The sequence below is a fragment of the Kryptolebias marmoratus genome, linkage group LG12 (assembly GCF_001649575.2).
Source record: "Kryptolebias marmoratus isolate JLee-2015 linkage group LG12, ASM164957v2, whole genome shotgun sequence".
NCBI lineage: Eukaryota > Metazoa > Chordata > Actinopteri > Cyprinodontiformes > Rivulidae > Kryptolebias > Kryptolebias marmoratus.
In genome coordinates, this window is record NC_051441.1 from 12,356,910 (window position 1) to 12,381,103 (window position 24,194).

The following is a 24,194-nucleotide window of genomic DNA, read 5'->3' on the forward strand; positions in this document are numbered from 1 at the left end:
ATCAGACTGTATGAAACTGGATTTAGAGCCATAAAAGCTGTCAATTCTTCAGTTTTTGATATGATTTTTTCATCTGTGTATCGCCAATGATAATAAAAAAAAAACACTTAAAATGCAGCATTCGCTAAAAAAGACCACATAATTGTTAATAAATGAGTGAAATGTCAGAAGTGTCAGGTTTTGTTGCCAACAATTACAAGTTGTAAACAAAGGCGACAATTCTTACACAAATTTTACAAAACCCCTGATGAGTGTGGGGTACATTACCTACCAATCATTTAATGATGTGGAAATCATGTTAGAAACATAAAAATTCAAAAAACACACATTAAAAATCAAGTATTTTGACAACTATTATGGCTTTAACTTGGTTTAGGTTTTAGGGTAGGGTTCACAGATGATTTCTGTTATTTAAAATATTTGAATAAAATAAAATAAAAGTTTATGTTGTTGAGTCTCAACATTTAAAACATTATTAAAGTGTATTCTTCCAAAATGTTTATTATTATTTATATGGTATGCTTAAACTTTAATGTTACTCACATCAGTTTTGATCATGATCATTTTTTTTAGATAATAAACCACAACTTATTTAGAAAAAGTTGTTTATTTTACCAAGCATCGTGTCATTACCAATGTTCAATGGCAAATTTAATATTACATGCTGATTAACAATTAAAAAAATGTTTAAAAATAACAATATTTAAATTAAAAATTAGGAAATGTCAGATTAGCAATTATAATAAAATGCATCAAAAAATAAGAGTGTTTCAGGCCTGCCTCCTTTGATGCAACCCTTTTTAAACCTGGCACTGAGAGTTCGGTGTGTTGCCGGGTGAAGTTACTGTACGGCAGTCAGAGTTATTGTTTTAGACTGTCAGCTCTGCTTCAGTGAGGTGACAGAAGGCCGCTGCTCAGCTTTTGTGCTGCAGAAGTCCAGTCATTTGCATAACTGCTGTAACTGTCCCATCCAGTTGTTCCACTTCTGTGTAGTTCATCTTTTTAACTTTATGTTTGCCTCCGCTGAAATGAGAAACAAATGATTAGGGCGGAATCGCACATTTGCATACTAGTCGAGCGTAACATTGTTCATGTGTGGAAACTTCTACGTGAGCGAGGACACAAGCGTGTTGTTGACCATGTGGAGGCGACTCATCGCTGATCGTTAGGTGTAAATGCTGCAAACTAAATTCATAGTGAGGCGACGATTTTTCAAACTTTCTTACAGGCGTGTAATGTTGCTGCTGAATTGGATCAGTCGGAGGGACACGCTAACTTTGCTGCTCTGCCTTTATATGAGGATGTAAGAATGCGGTTAAAAATGGGCAGTAATTTAAAGATGCTTCTGTAATACCTCTATCAGAAAATGTTTTTTTCAAATCGCAGGCTTTTAAAGCTTTCAGCTCTGCTTGAAAAGATGGTCTCTGTATCCACCTTAAGGTGTAAATTAATGAAAACAAAAACTCAGGACTCAAAGAGATAAAACATAATTACGCTGTATCAAATTACTTCATTCACTCTAAACTGGAGGTTAAAGGGTGTTCTGGTGCCATGTGTTGAGCTCTGAGATAAATTACTTTAAAAAGTTTGAATTTTATTTTAATGTGAGTCAAGTCATGTTGAAGAAGAATCTTTTTTTTTAGTTTTTGATATTGAAGTTGTGCATGCAGCATGAGAAAATAATGAAGATTTATTTAAAGAAATGGTAAAAACAAATTTAATTTTAAGTGTTTTGTTATCTGTACGCCTCAAAGCATAACAGCTGCATCCCTCCAGCTGATCCATTCCAGCAACTGGACCCAACAGACACATTTCTGTAGCTTTAAAGCCCTTTTCTCACCGGCATAATCCTGCGGTGACATGGGTCTGGACATGACCTTCTTCAGGGCGTCCAGCCACTCCTTCTGCTCCCTCTCCTGCTCGCACATGAACATGAACTGGCGCTCGGGCGTCTCCACCCTGATGCCAAACTTCCACTTGTTCCCGCGAGCGTGCTTCGGGATGCACACTTTCACGGAGTAACCGTAGCTCTCCGTGCCGACGAAAATGACCCCCAGCTCCTCGGCGTCCTGGTTTTTTAAATGTTTAAAAGGAAAGAACGGAGGTTCGGTCAGAGCTTAAACAGGAGGCGGGGGCGAGCAGCGCAGCGTTAGGATTAGGAGAAGTCTCACCAGTGGGTTTTTGAAGTAGAGCAACTTCCTGTTTTGCGAGTCCAAACTGAACCACCTCTTTTTGAAAGGCTCCTTTTGCTGTTTATACAAAAAAAGAGAGATAAGTTAAATTTCAAACACCACGTTAAAAATAAAGCAGAAATTTGCACACCATTTCCTCAGTTTCCTCTGACGAAAGCAATCAGCAAATAACGTTTTTCTTTTTTATGCAAAGCATTCGTCTGTTTCTATAAGTGAAAGGGGAACAGAAACTTTAAGATGTACAGGTCAGAGAAAATAAAACCAGAAATGACTCGAATGCTTCAGCGCGTACAGATCAAAAAGATAAAAACAAGCACGCTTGAGCGAGCGTGGTGTTAACTCACCAGGGGCCCCGTCTTCTCCATGTATCCCTCTTTAAGGAAGTTCCTTGTTATCTTCGGCACCAGCTGAGGGAGACGCAAAACGAACAAAATCATCAAACATAGAAGAAAAAAAACTACCAGTGAACGCTGAAATCTGTTTAAGAAGCTAAAGCTTAGTTGTTTAAGTCAAAAAACAAGCAGAACAAAAAAAAAAAAAAAGCAAAACATGAGCCAAAGAAGTTCAATTCACAAAACTGTAGCTACAAGCTAAAACTAGCTAGAAGCTATGATTGGCTAGAAGCAAAACTTGAGATAAACATTCAAAATTGTAGCTAAAACCTAAAATTAGCAAAGCCATAGGTAACAGTTCTAATGAGCAAACTTGAAGCTAAAAGCTAAAATAAGCAGACAAGTAGCAAAAAGCTAAAAGGAACACAAAAAGACAATAAAATTAGAGCAAGTTTGCTCAAATAGATTTCCAATAACAATGTTTTTTGAAATGAATATAGAGATCTCAGTGTTTTTCTTTATTTAGTCAATAAAGATAAACAATTCAAAAAGTATAAAAGTCAGAAATATTAAAGTCCAGAGCGCACTATAACTGATTGAGATGAATGTTTTTACATATAAATGTTAAAATAGCACAAAATGTATGAAGAAACCAACAAACAGCTGACTCAGCATTCAGACAGAGCTCGTTTATGTTTTTATTTCTTATCAGCAAAGCTCTCACTAAGAAGGACAAACTCTGTTCAAAAAATAGTTACAGCTGGGCAGATCGGAGGATAAACGCCGCCAAAACAGGAAGCTGAATCATCCGAAGTGGGTTAAAAATTACCTCTTCGTCGCTTCCAGTCGGGTAGGCCGTCTTCAGGTAGGCGTAGCGCGCAGCTCGAATGGCGTTGTACCACGCGACTATCTCCTAAAGTTAAACGGCAACCGTGAGCATTTGCCGAACCGTTAGTGCAAAGAAAACGTCCCTGCCGCCGACTCTGCTCGTACCTCCGAGCTCTCGTGGTAAACGTAGAGGTTCCTGATGTGATCGTCTCTCTGGTAAGTAATCTGCAGCCCGTGGGGGTGATTCATTTTCTGCGGCTGGAAGTTGGCGTTCAGGTCCTTGATGGAGATGACGGCTTTGGGTCCTTTGGACTCCTGAGGTGCAAACACAAAGATGACGGGGAAAAACAACGTGTCATAAATAAACAGAAAACATGCCACAGATGTGACACGATCACGGAAATCATCTCTCATTTCTTTACATTTTGCTTACAGGCAGTCAGACTTGCCTGCAAGCTTTTAAAATGGTCTTATAATTTGTAGGTTTTTTTGTTTGTTTGTTGTTTTCTGGCTGCTTTCCTGTCCAGTTCTTCTACCTGACCAAAGCAGCTAATTGTGCAGTTTGTGCTTAGAAATGAGGAAAGTGGACAAGCGGAGAACAGCTGAGCGACTGTATGTCAAGTTTTCAGCTGCCAGCTCTTCGTTTTGGAGCTAAAACACCGTTTTCTGTGTCCAAAAGTGGCATATTTGGGATTTTTCATAGAATCATCAAAATTGAGTTACGGAGCTGTTTTACGCCTGAATAATTCATGTGTTGAGCTTATAAAAAGTAGATCTCATTCACTTTCCCTGTCCTTTTGTTCTTGTTTGTCTTTGATTTCGGTTGATTATTTATTTGTTGTGACACTGCTTCTTGGCAATAAATCTGATACCGTTGAAAAACCTGTTTATCTGCTCTCGTGGGCTGAGCAGCAGAGTCGAGTGTGTGGGCTGCACCCATAAAAAAAAAAAAAAAAAAAAAACTTGACAAGAAGTCAAATTTGAAACCACTTAAAAAAGGTAAATAAACAGGTTTTCTAATCGTATAAGATTTAATCACCAAGAAGTGTTGTCACAACAAAGAAATCATCAGCCAAACACAATTTATCTTAGTTTTTGTGCTAAGGTTATATTTTGGATTTCAATCTGATTGGACTGGAAAGCACTTTGGTCAACATTTGTTGTTTTTAAATGTTAAAAATTAAATTAAATTGGCTTCAGTCAGAGTTAAACAGCCTAAAAAAAATCTGCTACAACAAAAAAGTTCAGGTACTGGACACAAAAAAAGGAGTGGAAGAGCAGCCAAAGTCTGAAGAGATGGTCTAAAGACGCCGAAGAGGAGTCTCTAGAGCGAGTCGTCCTCTCTGTCCTCTGTCCAACTCCCTCAATGTCCTCTACAACTGCATCCATAGATCTCCTCTTTGGCCAAATAAACGCATCAACAGACGACAAGAAAGTGGGACTCCTTGAAACTCACGTCTTCCTTGTTGTAGTACGTCAGGGTGAAGTCTCTCTCTGACAGCACAAACTTCCTCTTCAGGTACGTCGTGTTGTCCCGTCCTTTCTTCAGCAAAAGCCCCTCGAACATTCCTGATACCCAGACATGAAACGGAAACAGGAGCGTTGGCAACAGACTGCACTCAGACTGAACGTTTCTTACCGCGCAGGCTCTTACTTTTACACCACTGAGCCCTTCTACCACACAAAGAGTCCACACAGCTGAAACAACGCAGGCCCCTGCAGACTAGCAGCGGCGTGCGCGTGCCGTGAGTGTCTGCAGGCGGTGGGGTACTTCACCTGTCGTGTAGGCCAGAGGTGGATACTTGATTCCTCCGGTGAATTCCATCCTCTGATATTTCGCTCGGATCCACTGCTCTCTCAGGGCGCTGCGGTTCAAACATGAAAACAGTCTTTAGATACTTCTGCAACAACACGAGCTGTGGCGATACCAGAAAAAAAAACAACATGTTATTAAGCTTTGATCTAGCAGCAGACGTTCATTTTTCACTTCTACAGCCAGGAGTTGCACTTCCCTCTGTTTTTTTTTTTGTTTTTTTGCACCGATGCGCCATCAGCACTCTGTTATAAAACGCTGGTAAACATTCATGCAGAAAGGACCCGTGCTGCGCGGCGATGTGACTCACCTGCAGTCGGTTTCCTGGGGTCGATAGTAGAACGGAGGGACGTCTTTCTCGTACACGGACCGGGCCTTGGCGTTGCCGGCGGACTTCATGAACTTTCCGGGAGAGCCAGAAAAAAAAAAAAAAGACAGAGGATTAAGGTCGGAGCCCGTTGCACAAAGAGTCGTGTCGTCGCGGCAACAGAGGCGGCTCGTTACTTCCACCAGGTCGTCCTCCCAGAAGTCCAGCCGGATGGATTTGACCCGGCTGGAGAGGCTGCGGTGGATCCCCGAGCAGTTCAGGCACACAAACACTCCCAGCTTGTAGGACGCCCAGTCCGGATCTGGGAAGAGCAACAAGAGGGAGGGGTGGACATGACGGGAAATTTGTCCTCAGAGTGCAACACGCTTCATGATTTAGTTGCTTCTTTAATACCAAAACCACCCCTATGAAACGATCATTTACCATCTGTCTGTTAACGTGAAAACAAGATGTTTGTTGTTGAGGTGGAGCTCTGTAACTATTAAAAACATTCTTTGTTACCGCCCACTGGCAGAGGCAAAGGAATAATGGTTTTGGCCGCCTGTGTGAGTGCATTGTTAGTAAAATATCTAATGAATTACAGAATGCATGATAATGAAACTTTCAAAAGGTTTGCCACGTTTAACCTGAATCATGCCTGTAACACTTAGTCAGTTTTAAAGATATTGAGCTGAAATTTGGCGCGGTAGTAGCTGAGCATCGTCCCCCAACAGGGATCCACAGCGATCCACAGCGATCCACAGCGGGGTCCGCAAACCAGGCATTGGAAATTGTCGCTCTAGATGGTTCTCGAACAAATTTAATGACCTCATTTTCGTATGACGGCGTCACTGTGTCACACTGCTTTAGAGAGCAATGAGTTTTCCACATTTCTATTGTACTCTTTTTATTATTAATGCTGTAATTTGACTCTAAAGTCATACACACTACAGAATATTCATATTATATGATGTTTGTCTCAGTTTTTTGAAGGCATAATTAAAATAATTAAATAATAATAATAATAATAATTAAATAAAAAGTACATTGCATTTAACAACAAAACCTTTTACATGTTATTATTTCTATCTGTCCAGGCGTCACAGATGATCCATTTTTAGGGCGTGGTACGTCTCGTCGCGCGGCACAGAAAAGAAATCTGGTTGTTTGAGTCGAGATTGTATTTGATTGCATATGTGCATCATTTATGGTTAAAAAAAAAAACACCCCCACAAAATATGCATCGTTCATCACAAAAGGTCTACAGGATAATTTGTAACAAATGAGCAATATCAGCGGAGTCAGGTTTTATTGCCAACAATTACGAGTGGTTTGTTGACGTGTCGGCGTGCGGCGGATAACGATCCCTGGATGTAAACAGAGACGCCAGCTCAAAGGAGAATGGGTAAAGTTCTTCTCTCTGCTTCTGGAAAAATATATATTAAAAAAGTTGTGTATAAAAGCTGTGAGGGGGGAGGGTCATTTTGAAAGAGGAAACTGAGCGGCGGAGAGCGTTAACATAAAGGTTTGGGGCAAAGATCAGATGAAAATGAGCCAAGATATTATGTAGTTTTAAATAAAGGCGAGGGACATTTGCTGCTTCTGAACGCAATTTCTTTTTTTTTTTTTTTTTTTACAAAAACCCTTATGAGTTTCAGCTACATTAACCCCATAACATTCATTTATTGATCTAAAATTGTTAAAAGCATAAAAATTCAAATGAAAAGCATAAAAAAAAATCACATATTTTGACAGCTTTTAAGGCTTTAATATTACAGAGAATTACTCTGTTCTTTTAAAATCCAGTCATGGCTTCTGTTTTTGTCTTTTGTAACAGTTATAACAATTATGCTATTATTTAAACTCTTCATATAGAGATCCTAGTTTGGTGTTTTGCGGCTCCCAGTGCGGTCCCCGACCCACACTTTGGGAACCACATGTTAACCTGAGTCCGCTCAGCTTTCTGAATGACCAGCAGCTGTTCTGCCGCCCAGGAGAACCTGAATAACTTCATTCTGCTGTGTGCTGACGGTTCAGGAGCAACAACCGGAGATAAAACGATTAAAAAGGCGAACTTCTCCTCCCTTACCGGCCGCTCCGCAGTCGGCGCAGCGGCTGTTCTCCGGCAGCTTCACCAGCTCCAGTAAAATCTTCTTGTTCTTCTCGCTGTTGGACATCTTTTATCGCTACACAGTCCGGTTCTTCTGGGTCCACGGGTCGGAACTGAGCATGTTTGGCTCAAACCGAGGCGGAAAATAAGTCCATGAGGAGTCCGGTGCACCGGCTGTTTCTCCCCCCTCCTCCTCTGGAACTCTCCTCCCGTCTGACACTTCGGTTTTGTCGTTAAGAGGGCGGGTCCTCTACGTCACGAGTTGTTTCTCTTCCTGTCAATCATTGGACAACAAACAACAAAGTAGTAAAGTGGGCGGGGCGATCACTCCTAACTCATTTCCTGCTCATGACTCTGGAGTTATTGTTGTTTTTTTCTGTTAACAAAATATCTCACGAACCACTGGATGGATTTTAATGAAACTCTCAGAAATTAACCAATGGATCGACATCTACAACTCATTACCTTTTGGAGTTGATTCAATTTAAGACGGCCGCAACAGCTAATCAACTGTATCAAACACAAAAATGGCTACAAGTCAGTCAGTTTTACTGATATTGAGCTACATGTTGGTGTGGTAGTAGCTGAGAGTCATCCCCAACACATACTCTGAGCACTAACAGATCGAACGCGATCTGCTTTTAAAACTTTGCCATTAACTATTGGAGTCAACCGCTGCCTGTCTGTTAGCAAAATATTTCACGAATTACTGGACATATTTTAATGAAACTCTCAGAAAGTGAGTTTTGGATGTGCATCTACAACTGATTTACTTTTGGAGTCAACTCAATTCAAGATGGCCACCACAGATAATCAACATTACCAGACACAAAAATGGCTTCAATTCAGTCAATTTTACAGATACTGAGCTAAAACTTGGTATGATAGTAGTTGAGAATCGTTCCCAACACATACTCCAAGCGTTATTACGTCTCACAATATCATGAGGTCACTCATATATTGACATTTTAAAAAGATTGACCAACACAGCAACAATTCTGTCATTTTAAATAATTTGACTTTAGTTTAAACCTCTGGCATGAAAGGCAGCATGCATGCAAAACAATTAATTAGTGAAAATGTAACCATTCAGTTACTTAGCTGGGTTACTCCTTTATTTGTTTCAAACAAAAACCAACTGTGTATAAAGTGTACATGTAGAAAAAAAGTAGAAAAATCACTGATAAATGTGTCATTTAGGCAACCTCTCCAATGAACTATAAGAATGAAGACCCTAAGTGATAATTTATACAGATACAGCCAAAAAAAATCTATTTTACATGTTAATTACTTCCAATTAAAACAGACTCACACTTTCCATCAAAAATCATTTTCTATTTGTTTAAAAAAAGTGCAAAGCACTGATAAATGAATCTACAAAACACTACTGTACAAAAATCACACCAGAAACTGGTTACAAATTCATAGAAACCTTTCAAAGCACCAAAAACATCCAGAGACACGCGAGGTTATTTAGTTGTGTGTCTTTAAATTCAAAGGTTTTCTGCTCAGAGACTTCTTCGTTGGTAAAATAAGTGCATACGGATTGTTTGTACACACTCAGTCAAAAATATAGGCAACTCGGATTTTCCACGACGAGCTGCAAAAACGCCCTCGTTCCTCCCGAGAGCTGAAATTTAGACTTTTGAGGGAATTATGTGTGGAATTATGAAAAACATCTCAGCGGATCAGGGAAAGTCTTCAGCGAGCAGCTGCAGAGTGTTCTTCTCAAGACCCAAATGAATCGCATCCAGATAGTGCAGGAACCTGAAGCAGGAAGGAAACAAAGGTGTTAGAAAAATAAATACAATCATCCGTCTACAATTTAACACCTTTATTCATAGCACAAATGTCCATGCTACATCATCTCCACCACATCCTGCCCACAGCTCACGCTTGCAGCTGCTGACCAGCTGCGGTTGCTGCACGCTCACCTTCGCTTGACTTTTCCTCGCTCCTTGAGCTGCTCGGATCTGCAGATGGTCCGCATGGTGGGCAAATAATCCAGAGCCAGCGCTCGTCTGTTGCCAAGGGTGCCGAACGCTCGAGACGCCAGGTTCTCCATCGCTTCTTTCCTCCGCTGGGCGAGCCTGAAACGGGAAAGATTTGTAGTTTTGAGTGACAGAACGTGGTGCCTGCTGGGTGTCGGGAGTTTATTCTGGTTCAAAGACTCACTGTGGGTGGCAGAGAGCGTCCTGAGTGAAGCTGTAAGCTTGCCGGTGTGCGGCTACAGGAAGCGTTAGCTCCGCAGCAGCCTCTTTCCCCAGCTCCCCCTCCAGCTGCTGCGCTTTCTCCCAGGCTTCGGTCACCGAATCTCGACACTTATGGAAGCTCAGAGCCTCCACGGCTGCCTGGATCTCCAGAACACGGCCTCCTGTCAACCCGCTCCCTCCGCCCGTCTCTACCCTCAACTCATCTGACATCCCGTCTTTGATGACGGCGCCAACCCATGGCGTACCCCTGTGAAAGCCTGGGTGAAAGGGCAGCGAGGAATCCAGGCAGGACATGCTGTCCCAGAAGTCTGCTAAAGACTCAAGACACTGAGAAACTGGGAGACTCTTTCTTCTCTCCTCTTCAGTCAGCAGCTTCCTTTTTATTGTTTCACAAACAACGCTCGCTCCGACTTTCTCTTTCTGAGGATCGCTCAGCGGCTTGCAGAGAGATAGGAATCCATCGTCTGAGTCTGACTCAGACTGCAGCCCGTCCCGGTCAGGGAGACGGCGTTGTCTTTTACTCTTCCTCATTCTGTTGGACACTTTGACCGGACTGCCATCATCTGAGCAATCAGAAGACTCTGGCAGCATGTCCGAAGGCTGCTGTGTTGGGCCGACAGATTGTTTGTTTGGTGATGACGACACACGGCGCTCGGCCTGAGAGAGTTTGGAGGTAGTCAGCTGTGTGAGAGGCAGAGGTAGGAGGGTCTCCATGTTGGAATAGAGCAGATCGACTCCTCGTCGCCGGCTGTCTGTCAGAAGATCCCAACAAACACCGTCCTCCATCAAACTCTGGCTCTGTTAAAACAAAACACACAGTTATCCTAGAAATATATATTTAAAATATTCAAAAATGGTAACAAAATCTTCAAGGTCCCGGTTTGACAAGATCAAGCCAAATATCTGTGATCAAAAAGGCCAGATTAAAATCGTTACAATTTATTCTAAGATTGACCACAAAAAGCAGTGGCTCTTAAACATCACTGCACATCATTTGCATTTAAAGGCTTCAAAAATGTTGATCTCAACAAATTAAAATGTTCCCTCTGACTCATGTTACTGCCGCACAAATACAGTCAGATGATTGTTCGAGATCAGCAGGATGGCAGAGCCGGAGACGACCTGCGCAGAGATGCGTTTGTTTGTTTGTTCGTACGACACCACATCACACGAAAGGAATTTTAATTACCGGTACATAACTGCGCGAGCTCAGGGCGATGAAGTAAAGAGAGTTTCCAAAATAAAACCCAGAGAACATGCTCTTTCAGCTTCACTGGAAAATTTGCATATGTAAAAACTAAATTTAGGACGTGGTTGTTTGGATGTTTTTGTCCCCACCCCTTCAGTTTATTGGTTTAAGCTCTTCAACAGATACACTAAATGCATTCAAAAAAGTTTTTTACACAATTAGTCACCAACTCCAGAAATGGCTTTTTTTTAAGCTGTTGACGTTAAAATTGTGCCTCTGATACTTTCTCTGCCTCTTCCTGCTCACCTAAACTCGTCGTCTTTTGGCCACTCCCTTCTTCAGGGGTTGCCACAGCGAGCAATGATTTGGTAATTGTTTAACACGGGATGCCCTCCACGACGCAACCTGGCCTCGAACCCACAACCCTCATGATTACAAGACTGCGGCACTGACCACCGAGCGACCGCGGACCTTCCGCTCACCCAAACGTTTCTTCAAAATCTTTTTTTTTTGTCTCAAACTACATTCCTCATATCTCTGTCAAACACATCCCTCTCTACCGACAGTTAAAGAGGTCACTCTCCTCACCAAAGACTTTTACTTTGAAAGCTTGAGCAGGTTTTCCAACCAGGGATCACCTGAAGGCACAAAACATGGTAATGTGTGTAGTGATCATGTGTAAAAAGTGTCAGGAGATCCTTTGATCCAACTAGCTGCCAAAAAATGTTAAAAAACAAAACAAAACAATCACTGTCTTGAAGCGTTAGTTCGGCTCTTTTGAAGTGAGGTTTCGTGGAAAGCGTATGAACAATTAATATGGTGCTTTTGAACTGCTCAAACCTTTAAACACCTTGGCTTATTAACGCAACACTATGTGGGGAAAGAAAAAAAAAAGATTTTAATTTTGCAATGAGCTGTAAACTCTATCAAAATGCTAAAAACAAATAGTTTCAAGAAGAATCCAAAGTAGATGTGTTTTAATGCCGATGCATCAGTTTTCAGAAAAGACAAGTTGGTTTGGATGGTGTGATAAAATAAATCAAAACATGAGAACAGTGCAGTGGTTTAGTTGTTTACGTTATGTTAAGTTTACCCTGAGCAGCTCCCAAACGTCTCTGTCGGGTTCAGCGTTCGGCAGGCCCAGTTTGCTCTCGGTGCAGCCGGTGTCGCGGGGAGGTAAGATGGCCGAGTTGTCAGATGCCTCTTCAGTGTCTGGCTTCAAATCGGCTTTTAAAGCAAACAGCAGAAGCAAACGGTCATTGTGTGTGTACAAAACATCGCGTACTTGCTATCATTTGTCTCATTTCCTTACCGTTTTGGCCTGTATGCAACGAGCGGCGGCCTCCTGCGCTCCGAGTCCAGAACTGCAGCTGCAGCAAACTCTGCCTGACGTCACAGCCGTTGAGTCTGAGCAGAGCACCGACGTCTGACGGGTCCGTCCGGACGTCTTCGGCCAAACACAGCAGCTGCAGGTAGCTGCCCACATTCAACTGCAGCAGGAGCACACAATTAAAATGTAAAAACAACAACAACAATATGAAGCTTCATAAAACAATTCGAACCATGAATCCTCCACTTACAGGCGAAAGAGTTTTGAAATGAATTTCCTCAAAGCTTCCATCAAACGTGGTGCCGAAAGCAGGATCTGAAACCAGACAGAGCATGAATATATATTTTTAATAACGACCAAAATGAGGGAGTTTTGCTGCTCATTGTCCACTCATACTAACCACTGGTAGTGAGGATGACGGGCCTCTTTGTGGTGCTCATGAACGTCTTGATGGCAGCGAGAAACCCTGAGTCATCTTCAAAAATAACATCCACTTCTTCAAACAGGATCAGTGACGTGGCCGTCCTGTTCTGTTCCTTAGTGCCGCAGACTGCGGGGGATTTCACCGCACCATCTTTGGTTTTAGCGCCACTCTCGTCTCCTTTTATGGCTTTCTTTGAAGCGGCTGTACGGAATTTAAACAGACAGTGAGGAAAAAGCTGAGCACTCGTTAAAGAAGTGAATGAACGACACAGATTGTGCTCGTTTACCTTTCTCCTCTTTTTTCGTAGTTTTCGGTGGCTCTTTGTTGGCCACTTTGAAGAACTTAGCTAAAGAGGTCGGTGCCAGGCCTCCTTTTTTAGCACTCCTCTGTGATTGGGGAACTTTCCTGGGGGAAGAGACCACCTTACGAGGGGAGTTAAGTTTTCCTAAAAGATTAAGAAAATCATCAGTTCCTCACTCGTGTACGCCTAGTTCAAGCAGATCTTATCACAACAATAAACACTGTTAGTGCACGGTTTGTTCGTACTTGGAGAAAGTCCAGGTTTAACAGAGCTGCTTGCTCCATAGCTGTTGAAATAGGTGGGTTTGTAGGCATTGACCCCCTGACTATCCACCTGGTGGGACTGAGTCGCTTCCCTCAGCTGGGAGAGTATTAGACGACCACTTCGCTGAGATGAGGCGTTCACCTCAAATACCTTGAGAGGAAAAAAAAACAAAACACACGAACAGTATGCAGTTATTTCCCCAAGCGTGCAATGTTTTTTTTCCTGCTGAAAAGTGATGAATTTGTACCTTGAAGCCGAGCTCTTGAGCACAAGCGTACACCGCAGCAGTTTTCCCAACTCCAGTGGGTCCTGTGATGAGCACGGTGTTACACAACATGTCCTCCGTGTCCTCTGTGTCCTGGGAGTCCTCGTCTCTACAGTCCCAGTCTGAGTCTGAACCAACAAAAACAAAACAAAACACATCAAGCGGTGAAAATAAACCAATACAGGAAGAGATAAACAGAAAATTTCTCACCATTGCTGCCTTCTTCTTGCTTCTTGTCCTTCTGATTTCTTCTCTCTTCTCTGTCGGCACGGAGTTTCCACTCCTTCAGCCAGCTGAGGGGAAAAAAGTGCAAACATTTAGTGCAAACATCACTAATAACAAGCACGACGTGTCTGCGACTGAGCTGCAGGCTAACTTCCTCACCTGTGAAGCCTCTTCACTGCAGCAGTGTTGTCTACGATGTCGCTGCAGTGCTGGGGCTGATATTTGTCGGTCCACAACAGATCCTCTTTCACCACATCTGAAGAAAATAACAGCAGAGTCAGTTTCAGGATGCAAACCAAGTGATTTCAATTTGCTGCAGAAAAAAGTTGAGAAACGACGGGATTGTCTGATCACAATGGTGGTAAAATACAGACGATGATAATATTAAGTGTCGTAATAAAAGCGGCTTCAACAAAGAGAAGTAATGATCTCTCATTATTGTGCATTTCAGGATTTCTGTTCTTAATTCATGAGGGTTTTTCCATTTTTCACAGCCAACACCTCACTACAAACAATCTGCAACAACAAAATATGTTGGTAATGAATTCTAACTAAAAATAGCATTTAGAAACACACCTCAGCTCTTTTTTTATGAGCTCATGAGTTCTGCATTAATAATAATTAAGAACTATGCTGTTTAAGCCACACCTTTCTTTCCAGCATCCTCTTCCAAAATCAGGTCATCCACCACAACAACAGAATCATCTTCAGACGGGACGGGAGCAGATGTGGGTGATGGCTTGAGTTTCTCCTTCACCTCCTCCTCCTCCTCCTCCTTCACCCTGGATCTCAGACCTCGCCTCCGTCTTTTAGGCGGCTCCTGTTCAGCTTTAGAGATGCCCTCCACCGAATGGTTTGATTTCTGCTTTTTAGCCACCTTCATTACACCTCCCCTCCCATCTTCACTCCTCTTCCTCTTCCCTCCAACAGATTCAGCTGGCAGCGGCGGGCAGGGCTTTTCTTCTGGGACTGCTGCGTAAAATCAACAACAATAACCCCAAAGGTGAGCTGTGAGGACAGAATAACAAATACTTCCAACTTAAAAAGTACAAGTTCTGGTAATTAGACTGGATTTAGTCAAACTGACTGACAAGATTAAAAAAAACACGCAGGCACCAGACGGTTTGCAAACCGCCCCCACATCTAGATTTCTCCAAACACGGACCTGAAGGTGTGAACTGTCGCTGGTGCTCGGCGCGCCTCTCCAGGAAGCGAGCGAAGAAGGTCTGCGTGGGGAAGTGAGAGTTGGAGATCCCGAGCTCCTCCACCAGAAGCTGGCGAATACTTTCAGAGAATTCAGGCCTCCAGCCCGACGCCTGAAAAGACACCCCATATATCTCGGCGTTAATACCAAAAAGCAGATTTAAAACGTATTGGATACAGATAAACATTCAAGTGTGGATTATTAATAGTTTTTAAATTTTTTCCCCCCAAACAGCCTTTTTGACTCTGGACATTTCGACACAAGAATAAAAAGAATCTGCACATTGAAGTAATACTTTTATACCTTCTCATAAACCTTTCTACAGGCTGGTACTGTCTTCACACAGAGGGAGGAACTAACAGATGGAAGTCGGTTCAAAGTTTGGCTCCAAGTCTCTTTCAGGTGACTCAACAGTGACGACTCGGGCCACGGCAGACTCCAAAGAGGACAATCTGTCAAAACACACTAAAATAAGTTTGGTCTAAACGCTGAGCTTAACCTACAAGTTCCTCAAAAGTGCAGGAGTGGATATTATAAGCTCCTACGAAGGAGAAGCCTACCATCTGGTGGTTGTTTTGTGTGTGTGACTGTCTGGAAGGAAGAAGAGGCGATGGAGTAAGCCTCTTTGGTGGCAGCGGTCTTCGCCATCTGTTTCCTGAAGGACTCGGGCAGACCACTCTTCAAGAACTCCCTGCGCGCCCGGAACTGCTCGTCGTCCTGGGAGGTCTCCGATCCCTCGCGACTGCTCTCGTCAAAGATGGAAACCACTGCAGACACCCTCCGGCAGGACCTCTCCTGGCTCAGCGAGGCCACTCTGGAGCCTGAACAAGAAAAGAAAAAAAAACATTAGATGAGATCATTCCCTAAATGAGGAATAGTAGATAGCGGAGAACGAAAGACAACCTGGGACAAGTTTGGACTCCTTGTCAGCTGGACTGGCTTTGCCCAGGACATCATTCAGACTGCGCAAAGGTTTCTGGGTTTTACTCTTCTCTGGTGCAGCCTGAGGAGGGGAGCTCAGGTCATCGACACAGATAAGAGAATCCTGGAAAAATAGAGCCACAGAACATCGTCCTGAAAGTCATTAACAAATGATAAAGAGACATGGATTCCCTTTTATGTTTGTGCCTTATGGATACTCGATGAAGTTACTGATCAATACTCAGCACTAACTTGATTCATCGTCACAAAAAACAGTTAAATATCATTAAAATCAAAAATAAATACAGTCTGAATCAAAACTAAACATAACAATGACTTGTAAGTTGCAATTAAAAGGTTTATATTCAATTTTTTGAATGATTAGGTAATAAAAGATCACTTCAAAGTACTAATTACACAGCCTGTCTTAGTTATTCAGATTATTAACTAAAGTAAAAACTGCACCTCATCGTAACAGTAGCTCCTCTGGATGGAGGTCTTGACTCGTGATGATCTCCTTGGTGTTTCCTTCTCCACGCAAGTTTTCTTGCTTTGCTGAATCATTTTGGCTTTTTCCACCAGCTTCTTCGCCTGCTTCCTTTTTTTGGACTCATTTGATGTCTAACACAGACAAACCGTAAGTATCTTGTCATCACAGCGCTGATCCCTTTGTGTTTACAGATTGATAAAATGTCAAAAAAAACATCACACTTACTTTACTCGTCAAAGACTTTTTGTCACCTCCACTTTCAGTCTTGGACGTGGAATTTCTATGAATTCGACTGAATTTAATTCTTTATAAACAAAAAGAAAAAAAGTAAATAAAACAAAGTGCTTAAACACGACACTGTGATGTATAAATGTTGCAGAGTAGAGACTGAAGGTAGAAGTTACCTGATTGGACTTTCCTTGACGTTTTGTGGACACACCATCTCTGCTACAAAGACACCATATTTAGATCTGCGTGTCTTCGGGGTGGACATGTTTCTGGGACTGTCCTCAAGTGAAACGACGGCCGCGGCCTCCTTTGTCTCCTTTTGTCTCCTGGTTTTCCTGACGGGAGATGCTGCGGGGGTTTCAGGTGATTGTCTACGAACAGCTTCTCGCCTGGACCTCCTCAGAGCCAGGCCTGATGGACTTGAGGTGACGGGAGGACCCTCCTCTTTGTCCTCAGTTTTGTCCACAGCTGTAGCAGCGGGTGATGCAGTGACCGCCTCCTTTTCAACTTTAGCTTTGCTCCTCCCACTTTTAGCAGGTTTCTTCTTAGTTGGCGTGTTGTTCTGAGAGATTTGGTTATCAGAAAGAACAATTACAACACTGTCTTCTGTCGTTTGGTCTGCAGCCTCCACAGTCTTCTCTTCGGCTTGCTTTTGTTTGCCCTGGCTTTTCACGGGCTTGGTTTTGTTTCCGTCCAGGCTGGGCTGTTTGAAGGCAGCCATGAACTGCTTCCTCTCTGCTTCGCTGCACTTCGGCGTGGATTCGCTCTCAATCACTGCCAACTCCAGGTCGTCCTCTTGAAGAACCACGTTAGATTTTCGTTTCACAGACGGAGAAAGAGCCGGACTCTGGTGCTCATCCTTCGTGTGAGGAGATGAGACGATCTCTGCAGGGCTATTAGACCCTTTTCTCCTTTTAAAAATGGATGCTACTTTCCCCGCAGCCTTGACTGCTTCCTGTTTGGCTGAAACGGCATGGACCTCCGCCTGGATGGTGACAGTTCGAGGTGAGATCTGCACAGATGGCACCACTGGACTCGTGTCGTCTTCAGATTTGGGGACATCTAAATGCTCAGGGTTGGATTCCTCTGCTTCCGTTGAGCTTTTACCTTTATTGTCTTTGTCATCTTTTACGTCCTCTTCCATCTTGTTCTGACTCCGCACAAAATCCTCAAAGGAGATTGTCACAGTGCTGCTGTTTAACTGAGAGGCCTCAGCCATGTTGACCTCCATGCCATCATCACACAGTGACCCCTCTGCTCCTCTCTCCTCCGGTTCAGGACACTTCGCCTCCTTTTGTTGTCTCTTTCTAGCGTTTTGTGCAGCTTTTTTAACTCGTTTTGTTTCAACTCTTGACGGCACAGTCGGAGATAACTCAGTAGTGTTTGGCACGGTCTCCTGTTTGACATTATTTTCAGATTTGGAGCCACTTTCTGGAGGGGAACCACTTTCATTCTGCTCATCACCGACAGATTTAGCATCAGTGATGTCTGATATATCTGAATTACAAGTCTCAGCACTAAGCTTTGATAACAGAGCTGCCGTATCGCTGCCAAGTATCCTGTATGTGCTGACTGAATCCGCTGGAGATTTTTGGTTTTCTTCTGTTTCTTCTACGATCACGCAGCTCGCCTCATCAGACGAGCTAACGGTTTCAGTCACCACCAGCTTTTTAGCAGCTCTACAGGTCTTTCTTTGCTTCTCCGACGGACGTTTCCTCGTTTCCGAGCCGGTTGGTTTTTCTGCAGACCGGGACTTTTCACGGTTTTCTTTAGACTGTTGCGGCAGACTCGTCTTTTCCTTGGTGGGTGGAGCCTTTCTGCTGAAGTAGTCCATGATGTTGTTGGAACGAGGCGGAGAGAAGGGCTTCACAGGTTTAGGCACAGGAGAGAAATAGTTTGTGATCGGTTTGACAACGGGACTGCCACCATCTTTGCGAGATTTCTTACAAGGCTGTTAAAAGACAGATAAACAAAGATGAGAATTTAGGAGAAAGTAGAAATTTATACTCACTTAATAAATAAATAAATATATAACTTTTCTCAAGACTGAAATATGAGAACCCATGTAGTCATGAAACTGTAAGTCTTGAGCTGTAGTTTAATGGTATGAACTATTTATGCATTTATGCTTCCAGCAAAGTGAAAAAAAGCTTCTTCCAACTACATGAAGAAGAAATAATGTGTCAGATTTAAAGTAAAACTCTGGGTGCTAATTAAACTAATCTAAATTAAGTATTGAAAGATGGCCGATCATGTAATTGCCTGAATCTTTGTCTTCATTTGTCTGTCAGTTTTCAAAATATTTCATGAACCAGTAGAGATTTTGATGAAACTGTCAGAGAGCAATCATTAGACGTACATCTACAACTAATTAACTTTCGGAGGTGACACAATTCAGGATGGCTTTAAATTCAAACCTCTTAGGACTTAATCAGTTTTGCAGATGCTGAGCTAAAACTTGATGTGGTACTTTTACTTGATTCATAAAATGAGCTAAACAGTTGCAAACAATCTGTAACAATATGCTTGCACGACTTCTCCAAACAAATCATCAACAGAGTAATTTCCTGGCACACGTCTAATACAAAAGCCGATGCCGATTCCACACATTTATAATAAGGATTATAGTTTTTACCTGGCTGTCAAAGTCCTCGATGACAGAAGCCATAGCCACAACACCAGCCATAATTTAAGAAACCTGAAGTAGGAGAAAAAATATATTTTTACCCAGATCTTAGGGGGCATTAAATTACTGCAGAGACCAAATCTATTTATATCTTTGATATGTGATGCCTCTCATTAATGTATTATTATTAAATGAAAGGGTATGGATACAAGAAAACAGCTGAATCATAAGGATTTCTGTCATTTAATAGCATTTAAATATATAAAACAAGCTGCTCAGTACATATTAAAGCTGAGGAAATGCTTTATTAAGTTGTTGAAGCAAAGTTTACATCATAAAAGAACTATATGTATATATGTATGTATTTAAGGCTGTCTTGGACAACATAAGGCCTATAAAAGTGATATTATAGGTGACAGGAAACTTCTAGTTTTGTGCTCAATGGTTGAAAGAGAAAAAGTGAAAACACTCACCGACAGTAGTGACTTCAGACTGTGGTCCTACAGGTTTTTATCCACCCCTAACTATGTGTGTGACTAAAATAACAGTGATAAAAACTCATTGTTTGAGTCGGACAGCTGTTTGTTTTCTACTGTAAAACGAGCTAGCATAAACTCATAGCGGCTGCGAACATTTCCCGAGTCACACACAAAAGTTTGGACAAAACATGCAGAGAGCTTACAGAGATGTTTTTGAGAGCTGCTCCGAGTTGAAACATTTTTCTTTGACGTTACTTTGTTTTTCTTTTTGCCCCTTCGAAAACGCGCCAGACCGCTGGTGAACGAAAAGCGCCAAATACACATGACCTTTGACAGACACAATCCCACCAATCAGAGGCAAGAAAAGCGCCGACGTCACTTCTTGCCCTTAACAAAGATGGCGCTTGACTTCGCTTTTAATGGATTTAAAAGAAAACACAGGGCCCTCTACTGGCAATAAAGTTTACTGATTTAAAACAACTTTTGCTTCTCAGCACACGCTTATCAGTCCTAAACGTTCAGATAAATACTTCTAAAAGAAAAAGAACACATATTATAGGAATTACTTAAAAAAAAAAGATCAGCTTTATGGAATAAACTGTGCAATCTCACACCAAAATTGACTCTGTGCTATCATCTGGCTCTTGGACACGAAGCAGGAAAGTTAATGTCAGATGTTCAAAAATTTCCAGCCACTGTCCAAAAACCACATTCATAAACTTTCCCAGTTTGGTTATTGCTGCATGACACTGCTGACTGCACGTTCAAACTTGACTTTTTTTCTGTCTTGAATGTTGATTACTACAGCTTGTTTATGGCAGCCTCCAAGTGACTAAATAACCTGCCAAGGAGAGTGTACCAGTGGACATTTCAGAGCTAGTCAGTGTCATTGATTGAGTTATAAAGTGTTTGTCCATGGGGCTAACAGGACTTGGATAACAGATTAGAAGTCTGGTGAATGTTGATTAATGCAACAAGATATAACCTCTGGTCAGTGGTGCTGAAAGATTTATTCAAACTGGGTCTCAGCAGTGAAATAAATCCATGCTCAATACCTGAGCCTAATTAAAACCAAGTTGTGACATCATCATAATGAGACAAGTGAATCGATAGATAAAACAGAACAGAGCAGCAACACAACAAACCAGACTAAATGATGGGAATTCAAGCAATCTTGGTGTCATATTTTTCTAAATAAAGTGTAAATTGGTGATGGCGAGAGGAAGAAAAAAAATCCCTGCATATTTAAAGAGGACCTTGTCTGTGTCAAGCCCTGCTCCTCCCCTGGACTTGGTAAATGATTCTCAGTCTTTTACTTTAATTGAGTCGTGGGGCAGGACATGCATACCTGCATTTATCTCTAAATGTAATATGAAACCTTTCTCACAGATAGAACCACTACTAACACTGGGCCTCACGTCGTTCTATCTAATGCAGGAATGGCTTAGTGTAGACCTTCTGTTAAAAATAACTAAATAAACTAAAATTGGAGGATAAATTATCAATCAAGCAGCTTGGACCAGACAGACCGTACATGAACAGAATACAGACAGAGGAGAGATATACAACCCAACTTTGTCTCTAAGATGATACACCTGTAGTATTTTGCTTCATTATCACCTTATCACCCACCTCATTATGTTTTGTTTTATTATCTTGCTGAAAAGAAAAAAAAGAATATTTACTTAGTAAATCAACATAAGTTTCTGTTCATAACGACATTAAATGAACACTGATTTGTGAGACTGTCCTTCCAACAAAGATTAGTTTTATCACAAGAATTAAACTCCTCAGATGGATGTAAGTGGAAATGTAAACTGATTTTATTTATGATCAACTGTTCAACAACCAAAGTAAGATTTAATTTACAAAAGTGTTAACGTTTTATTCACTCAGACAGTATAAAATATAAAATTAGACAATGGGCTGAAGAAACTGTTAATTACACATTATTATCAGAGTTCTGCTGATGTTTGAGAAGAAACAGGAACAATTACTTTAACAAAAGATAAACTGCTTTAATGAAGACATTTTGTTGATTTCTGTTGTCATTATTGTTTTTATATTTTTTGCTTTGACAATATGACAAGTGTTTTTTGTTTCTTCTAACCTCACTCAAACTATAAGAGCGAAAGTGAAATGGAAGAAGCCACACCTCATTTCGTCTGCTTTACTCTTGTGTTAGTTCAGGTTTCGAAGCCTCACAACATGCAAAACATCAGAGAGAGACGAGTGCAAAAGATGTTTTCCAACTGTGGTAAGAGACTTTATTTCATAAAACTATTTCCAAAACTGTACAGCTTTTTCTTATAACTATAACACATTTAACAAAGAAGTATTTACATGTGCTTTTTAAAGTAAAAATATTTATGGCTCAAATAAGCAGCTTTAAGAAAAGTCAGCTTTGTTGTCCTGATCTTGTTTTCTGTTTGTTTGTTTTTAATGATTAGGTGCACGAACCATTTATGTTGTGTGTAAATGCAAATAAATTATTCACTATATTTGGAATAAAAGGTTTTAGGGAAACTAGTTATATTTATATTTCACCTTTTCAGGGCAAAACCAATCTCTAGAGATAAAGATTGTGTTGCTTGATTGTTTGCTGGCAGATTTCAATAAATTCTCTTTGATTCAGGATGAACAAACCTTAAACTGACCTTCAGATAGAAAATTTGCACAGATGTGACAGCAAAGCAATAGAGAAGAAAGAACATATCATTGTAAAATAAAATGTGAACAAAATATGTCCACAGTAACAAGAAAATAAATATACAGCTACATTCTGCCTAAAAGAACTATGAGTACAAACTACAAGACAGGTATAATTAATTAAGGCTCAACACTGTTAGGTATCTTCAGTTTTTTTTTTAATCTTATGAATTAGTTAAAACACGTGACACCCTGTTTCCTCTTTTCTCTGCTTTTAGTTTCACTCCAGTTTAACGTCTGTATGGTCCAACAGCAGCTAGAAAAATTTATTAGATTGATGTGAAAATAATGGCTGAAGCTCCTGATGTTTCAAACCCGGGTGAGTGATGTTTTCATAAAACTCTTCATACTTTTCATTTATAGAGAATCAACAAAGTCTTGACGGGACAAGTAGAGGCCATGATGTCCATTATGAGCAATAAGTGGACAGAATCCATGAAGTGGACAAAGAAAACAAAATCTGCTTTAAAACGTGGAATGTCGAGGAATTTGTTAATATATGAGGATGAGATCAAACAAATCTGGGTTTTCTTTAATAAAGTGAATCTGAGTTCACAGCTGTGTGCAGCTCAATATGTAGTTACTGCTCTTCATCCTGTGATGAGTTCAATGTTGGTGGGCCTGGACTAAAGACAAATATTAAGAATTTTGACATTTATTAATGATAGAAATTGTATCAAATAAAAATAAATTAGCAGAGACCAGAGCTGCTTATGTAGAAACATCACCATCTTCTGGACGACTAAAAGAAATACAACTTCATGTAAGGAGTCTTTCAGAAAGAAAGTGTAATTAAAGACAGAAATGTGTGCATATTAGTCAACAGTTGTGCAAACTGAAAATTTGTAAACTTTTGAATAAGTTTAATCACATACAAAACTAGTGTTGTATATTTTCTCTATAATAATAAAGTTTAAAGAGTCACAACTTCATCAACTTCAAAATACAAAGTTCAAGTTTACAGATGTGGATTATTCTTTATGAATACAAAATACTATGACTTTGTGAATACAGTTTTTTTCCTTTGAGAATATGAATTTAGAACAGTGACCTGACGTCAAAGGGGTCACAGGCTGGTTAATGGAGACCAGAATACATAGATTTGTGTTGCTCATACGACTGTAACATCAGGGAGAAGGAGCACGAAAAACTGGAGAAATACCAAAGATGGAAAGAGGAAATAGAGACACGGTGGAGAGTCGAGGCCTCAGTGGTACCAGTCATCAGAGCACCAAACTGGAAGAGATGCTCCAACAGATCCCAGGAACAACCTTAGAGATCTCTGTCCAGAAGAACACAGTCCTAGGAACAGCTGAGATACTGAAGAGAACCCTCAACACCCAGGCCTCTGGAAGAGAACCTGAGCTTGATGTGAAAGTGGAACCACCCATGTGGAACAAATAGGGCGAGATTGGACATATATATATATATATATGTATATATATATATATATATATTGTTACATGCAGCAATGTCTTCATGTGTCTTTGCTCTAATTTTGTTGTTTCTGAGTGTTTGCAGCTTAAGCAGGCACAGCTGGTTCCCCTTTGCCCTCTTAATGAGCAGAATATAAAGCAGAGGAGTGGAGCTGGCCTTGCCCCTCTCTCCTTTTGGTTTTGGTCATTTGGGTGCAGCTCCTGTAATGTTCAAAACAGGCAGTGTTGGTTTTGTTGTCAACTGGTGGGTTGTAGTAGTGATGGGCAAATGAAGCATTGAAGCTTTCCAGCACTTTGCTTTGCAAAAA

General features: G+C 41.2%; 2 protein-coding genes across 4 annotated transcripts; both read right to left on the reverse strand.

Moving 5' to 3' along the window:
• Positions 1–591: 591 nt before the first annotated feature.
• On the reverse strand, positions 592–7,795 carry adap2 (ArfGAP with dual PH domains 2). Its single transcript, XM_017421787.3, has 11 exons — positions 7,562–7,795; positions 5,670–5,794; positions 5,476–5,567; positions 5,129–5,217; positions 4,809–4,921; positions 3,518–3,667; positions 3,354–3,437; positions 2,537–2,599; positions 2,172–2,249; positions 1,841–2,069; positions 592–1,023 (listed from the first exon to the last, which is right to left on the reverse strand). The coding sequence occupies exons 1-11, from the start codon at positions 7,647–7,649 to the stop codon at positions 995–997; spliced, it is 1,140 nt and encodes a 379-aa protein (XP_017277276.1). The 5' UTR covers positions 7,650–7,795; the 3' UTR covers positions 592–994.
• An 875-nt stretch (positions 7,796–8,670) lies between these two features.
• On the reverse strand, positions 8,671–20,057 carry atad5a (ATPase family AAA domain containing 5a). Of its 3 annotated transcripts, none has more exons than XM_025007169.2 (22): positions 19,945–20,057; positions 19,272–19,334; positions 16,813–18,587; positions 16,634–16,712; positions 16,384–16,539; positions 15,901–16,042; positions 15,558–15,818; positions 15,301–15,449; positions 14,959–15,109; positions 14,442–14,765; positions 13,953–14,049; positions 13,779–13,861; positions 13,551–13,696; positions 13,285–13,453; positions 13,025–13,183; positions 12,715–12,939; positions 12,565–12,629; positions 12,297–12,474; positions 12,078–12,211; positions 9,758–10,593; positions 9,517–9,672; positions 8,671–9,349 (listed from the first exon to the last, which is right to left on the reverse strand). In XM_025007169.2, the coding sequence occupies exons 2-22, from the start codon at positions 19,320–19,322 to the stop codon at positions 9,271–9,273; spliced, it is 5,415 nt and encodes a 1,804-aa protein (XP_024862937.1). In that variant the 5' UTR covers positions 19,323–19,334; positions 19,945–20,057; the 3' UTR covers positions 8,671–9,270. The 3 variants fall into 3 exon arrangements, with proteins under 3 accessions (XP_024862937.1, XP_017277479.1, XP_017277478.1); XM_017421990.3 differs by having other exon boundaries at positions 14,442–14,762; positions 19,736–20,057; XM_017421989.3 differs by having other exon boundaries at positions 19,736–20,057.
• Between the last annotated feature and the right edge of the window lie 4,137 nt (positions 20,058–24,194).